A 6220-nucleotide genomic window follows, 5' to 3' on the forward strand; every position below is an offset into this window, starting at 1 on the left:
AGTATTATTCATAATAATAATACTACAATGCTACAATCTATGTAATAAACAAACATAATAAATAAATAAACTTTTCAACCAAAAAATAAATAAATAAATAATATACAGAAACCCACGGTGGGTTCAACTTTTGATAATTATTTAATAAATTTTTTATAAATAGTTAATGCTCATTAAAAAAAAGTTTCAATTATTTTGGCGTTTTTGATGCGTCACACTTCTCATCTCTTCCCCTTTTTTTTTTTTTTTTTTTTTTTGATAGATAATAGTACATCTAGATAGGATGTACTATTATTAGACAAAGATACGGTTGTAGAAATCATCTAGAATCATTCATTTGTGCCAACTGCTATGTATATAAACACACTAGCTAACACACACACGTAAATATATACCAACTTGAGTTTTGTATCAAGCTATCACACAGAGAAAGAGAGTCAATTGTGAGTGTCTTATTGTAATTGTTTGGTTGTGATATTCTATGTTTTTTTTTTTTGGTTAAGATTGAGTTCTGGTTAAGGTTCTGTATATTGAAAATCACATTATACATATATACTATATGCTAAATGGACTAAAGCACGTTGAATAAGTTTTTTGTTTTTCAATTTTATAATTCAATAGTTGGGGAGGGGTATTTGAATTTTGCAACCACCATTAAAATCACCAGAATATGTGAGTTAGGTTACAATGCTTTTAGCAAAAACAAGAAATCGAATTTTAAAAATAAATGAACTTGGGAATTTAGAAATGTTTAAAACAATTAGAAATGTTCTATTGTTCCTTTGTTTTGGGTTTTGTAATAATGCTTTTTTATTCGTTGAATGTTATTTCCTTGTCAGGTAAGACTGCAACTAGCTTGAGCAAAAGAATGTCTGAGGTTCCAATTAAGCCATCGGTTACAGTAAAATATACCCAGCTTTTGATTGATGGGAAATTTGTCGATGCAGCATCAGGTAATGTAGATGAGTTTGGACCCAAATGGTACTTCATCATTCCATAAGATAAGCTTGCAAATTAAAAAAAAAAAAATGAATGCATGTACAATTTACTATATATATATATATATATTTAAATCATACCATTTAACCTCAAACTTTAGGTAATATGGTATCCTCAGACGCATCATATTCTTATTATTCTGATGTATGCTACTATGTATACATTTGGCCTCAGGGAAAACTTTTCAGACATTGGATCCCAGGACAGGGGAAGTGATTGCCAATGTTGCTGAAGGTGATGCTGAAGACATAAATCGAGCAGTTGCTTCTGCTCGCAAGGCATTTGATGAAGGACCATGGCCAAAGATGACTGCTTATGTAACTATTCCTTATTCCTTATTGTGCTTCCTATTTTTCACCTTTTATTTGATGTAGAACAAAAACACAGCCCACAATCCATATAATTGATTTTTTTTTTTTAATAAAAATTTTTAAACAATATCCAGGAAAGGCAAAAAGTACTTTTGCGCTTTGCGGATTTGCTTGAGCAGCACAATGATGAACTTGCAGCGCTTGAGGTTTGGGACAATGGGAAGCCATATCAACAGGCTGCTACAGTTGAAGTTCCAATGTTTGTACGCCTAATGAGATACTATGCTGGTAAATCTATAGATACAGCTCATCTTCAGCATTATAATATTAAACGTGTGAGGTGATGAAACTGAACAGAAAAAAAAAAGAAAAAGAAAAAAAGTGTCATACTTAAGCAGTTAAGCCACTATTTTCATTTACAGGCCTTGATTATATTATTATTACCATATTTTAAATGAGTAATACTAGAGATATAAAATTTTCTACAAATTTTTTTTATAAACTATTAATATGGTAAATGATTATTGGTAAATGAAAAAGTGATTTTAATGGTGGGTCTAAGTGAAAACTAATAAGAAGTTGACCACATCAACATTTTGTAAAAATGTTATAAAACAATTTTTGGCAGCAGCATTACTTATTTTAAATTAGAACAATTAAATATGAGAGTTAAATGATTCTCCAATATATATATATATATATATATGACCCATAAATGTCATACATGTCCATTGGTACCCAATATAAGGGGAAAAATAAATTTTCCAAAAGGAGAGAACGACAATTAAATCACTAATTTTTTTTTTTTGAGAAAGATTAAATCACTAATTAAAAAAAAGAAAAAGAAAAATGAATGCTAGTTCACAACATTTTTACAATAAATTTTAAATGATAGGTTGTTACTAGTAGGCAAAAAGGTAATTTTAAACGTAGGTCCATTTTTTTGACTGGACACACTGTAATTTTATTGATCAAATGCCAACTTGGCGTGGATTACAAGAAAAAGGTGTGGAGGAACATCCTCAATCCACACCAATAACTCGCTAACATGTTTCGCATGTCTAGCAATGTAGGTCCAAATTAGAACCACTAAAAACTTACAATCTATGATTTGTTGTAAAAATATTATGAATGTAGATGTAGCACTTCTTCCAAAAAATATTATCACAAATATATAGTAGTGTCGTTACAGTGATATGTGTCTTCTATATTAAATGTTTTTTTAGCTAATGGCTTTTAAATTAGTTTAATTCTCATTTGTTGTGATGATTTATGTCAAATTTTATCTAATTATCTATCTTTATATTTTTTTTCCTAAATTATATTATTTTAGGTAATGGTCTTTATGTCAATTATTATTAATTATTTTTAATACAAGATAGAAATTTTACTCTAGCTTAATTTAAGTGTATATGTGTGTGAAACTCCCTCCTAGAGACTTGAACCCTAGCCGTTACCCCCAATACCGCACAAGCACTTCTACTTTCCTAAATTAAATCTTTTAGGTAATGAATTATCAGGGATTAATAAGCCTCTTTATAACTTCAATTCATTTTTTCCTTTGAAATTAAACATCACTTTCCAAATTTGACACCTTCTAATCCTGACTCAATAAATGGGATATATGCTAAGAAAAGTAAGGAACCTTTGGAATGGAAAATTGGTAGATACACCTTTCATCTAAGGTTGCTAAGTGTTTTGAATTTATTTTTTTTGGTGGTTCATTTTTATGTGGGTTTTGCACCTTTGGATATATAATATTTCAGGGACCTTGACGAGGTGATTCGAAGAGCGAATGACACGCACTATGGGCTTGCTGCTGGGATCTTTTCGCAGAACATAGACACTATTAACACATTAACACGTGCATTACGAGTTGGGACAGTATGGGTGAACTGCTATAATATATATGATGCTGCACTTCCTTTTGGTGGGTACAAGATGAGTGGGCATGGCAGAGAGAAAGGAATTAATAGTCTGGAACATTACTTGCAAGTCAAGGCTGTATGCACTCCTTTGGTGAATCCAGCATGGCTCTAAATTCAATTTTCTTTTTCAGTCTTCGGCGTTTGCAAATGGTAATAAAGAGAAGACCGGATCAAAATAAAGAAAGGACCGGATCAAAATTGGATTATCAAATCTTTGTTTGTCATTCACTGCAATTGATTTAAAAAAAAAAAAAAAGACTGCAATCTCGGATTGGATTTTTTTTTTTTTTTGGAGGATGTGAAGCAGCCTATGTTTAATATAATTGGACTTGGTGTATTATTTCTCTCTCTCTCTCTCTCTCTCTCTGTCTCTCTCTCTCTCTTTATTTTTATTTTATTTAGAAAATTATTTCTCTCTCTCTCTCTCCTTGTGGTCAATATTGCCATGAACTATATAAGCAAAAATAATAATAAACAAAACTCATGGATTAAAAAAAAATGGTAACATGTCTCTTTGTCAAAGCATATGACAATGACATATATGAAAATATCTAATCATTATTAGACTTAATAAAAAAGAGAGAAAAAAAAAAGAAGATTTGCCACACGTTTGAGGTTTAGAAACGTGTGAGGTGATGAAACTGAACAGAAAAAAAAAAAGAAAAAGAAAAAAAAAAAAGTGCCATACTTAAGCAGTTAAGCCACTATTTTCATTTACAGGCCTTGATTACATTATTATTACCATATTTTAAATGAGTAATACTAGAGATATAAAATTTTTTACAAATTTTTTTATAAACTATTAATATGATAAATGATTATTGGTAAACGAAAAAGTGATTTTAATGGTGGGTCTAAGTGAAAACTAATAAGAAGTTGACCACATCAACATTTTGTAAAAATGTTATAAAACAGTTTTTGGCAGCAGCATTACTTATTTTAAATTAGAACAATTAAATATGAGAGTTAAATGATTCTCCAATATATATATATATATATATATGACCCATAAATGTCATACATGTCCATTGGTACCCAATATAAGGGGAAAAATAAATTTTCCAAAAGGAGAGAACGACAATTAAATCACTAATTTTTTTTTTTGAGAAAGATTAAATCACTAATTAAAAAAAAGAAAAAGAAAAATGAATGCTAGTTCACAACATTTTTACAATAAATTTTAAATGATAGGTTGTTACTAGTAGGCAAAAAGGTAATTTTAAATGTAGGTCCATTTTTTTGAGTGGACACACTGTAATTTTATTGATCAAATGCCAACTTGGCGTGGATTACAAGAAAAAGGTGTGGAGGAACATCCTTAATCCACACCAATAACTCGCTAACATGTTTCGCATGTCTAGCAATGTAGGTCCAAATTAGAACCACTAAAAACTTACAATTTATGATTTGTTATAAAAATATTGTGAATGTAGATGTAGCACTTCTTCCAAAAAATATTATCAAAAATATATAGTAGTGTCGTTACAGTGATATGTGTCTTCTATATTAAATGTTTTTTAGCCAATGGCTTTTAAATCAGTTTAATTCTCATTTGTTGTGATGATTTATGTCAAATTTTATCTAATTATCTATCTTTATATTTTTTTTTCCTAAATTATATTATTTTAGGTAATGGTCTTTATGTCAATTATTATTAATTATTTTTAATACAAGATAGAAATTTTATTCTAGCTTAATTTAAGTGTATATGTGTGTGAAACTCCCTCCTAGAGACTTGAACCCTAGCCGTTACCCCCCATACCGCACAAGTATTTCTACTTTCCTAAATTAAATCTTTTAGGTAATGAATTATCAGGGATTAATAAGCCTCTTTATAACTTCAATTCATTTTTTCCTTTGAAATTAAACATCACTTTCCAAATTTGACACCCTCTAATCCTGAATCAATAAATGGGATATATGCTAAGAAAAGTAAGGAACCTTTGGAATGGAAAATTGGTAGATACACCTTTCATCTAAGGTTGCTAAGTGTTTTGAATTTTTTTTTTTTTGGTGGTTCATTTTTATGTGGGTTTCTTTGATTTGTGAGAAAATGTAAGAGTGAATTGGGGTATTGGGTTCCAAATTGAATTGTGCTTGCTTTCCTAGACACAATGGAAATATGGAATGGTCTATCAAATCTTCTTTATTATTTTTTTGTGGTTGCAAAGTTTGATTTTGTGATTTCATTTATTTATTTTTATTGTGAATTTGTTACAGAGTTTGTTTGGTTAGTGGAAAATGAGAGAGGATTTTTTTTGTGGGGGGGGGGGGGGGGGGGGCAATAGAAATATGCCACTTTACCATTTTACTCTTAAATGAATAACACATATCACCACCACTCTTGATGCGATAGTCACTCCATAAGTATAAGTGTTTGTGGAGTGTAGGGGCAAGAGGCCAAGGTTCAAGTCTTCAAGAATGAGTTCACACACATATACACTTAAATTAGGTTAGAGTAAATTTCTATCGTGTAAAAAAACAAAAAATCCTTTTATATCCAATTTCATAAAATCAAAAATCCCAATCATATGAGAAACCCAACTCTGCCTCTACCTCCAACAGCCAGAGACGTTGCCGAATCTGGAAGTTCTTAATGCTTGGCTCTGTTAACAGCTTCTTTTCTTCTTGTCAGTCACATTTTGCCAAATTTTATTTTTATGACATAAAGGTAAAATATCACGAAAGTCTTGCATCTCACGTGGAAAGAAACGATGCTGCCAAAGTTAAACTATTCCTTCCGTAGAAAGATCCGAGTGCGAAGCGAAGGAGTTGATCAATCAGAAGAGCAAGGAGGAGTAAGGGATGGCAGTCTGGAGTCAGGTTTTTTCCTGAGGGAGAAGTATTTTCTGAGTTAGTTGTTGCTCCAGCGTCTTCTGCTCCCTTATCTACTGAAGATTATGAAGAAGGAAATGCTGAATTTGGCAATGACGTTCCAGTAGAGGCTCCTAGAACCGAGCCATCGTGCCTCCGATTGATGAA

At 30.9% G+C, this 6220-nt stretch overlaps 1 protein-coding gene across 1 annotated transcript; it reads left to right on the top strand.

Annotated features, from left to right (window-relative positions):
- Nucleotides 1-868: 868 nt before the first annotated feature.
- Nucleotides 869-3350, top strand: LOC112015204 (benzaldehyde dehydrogenase, mitochondrial). The gene is made up of 4 exons (XM_065779789.1): nucleotides 869-953; nucleotides 1174-1316; nucleotides 1445-1650; nucleotides 3077-3350. The coding sequence occupies exons 1-4, from the start codon at nucleotides 869-871 to the stop codon at nucleotides 3348-3350; spliced, it is 708 nt and encodes a 235-aa protein (XP_065635861.1).
- The last annotated feature ends 2870 nt before the right edge of the window (nucleotides 3351-6220 follow it).

This window comes from Quercus suber, unplaced genomic scaffold, assembly GCF_002906115.3.
Source record: "Quercus suber isolate HL8 unplaced genomic scaffold, Cork oak 2.0 scaffold_217, whole genome shotgun sequence".
Taxonomy (NCBI): Eukaryota; Viridiplantae; Streptophyta; class Magnoliopsida; order Fagales; family Fagaceae; genus Quercus; species Quercus suber.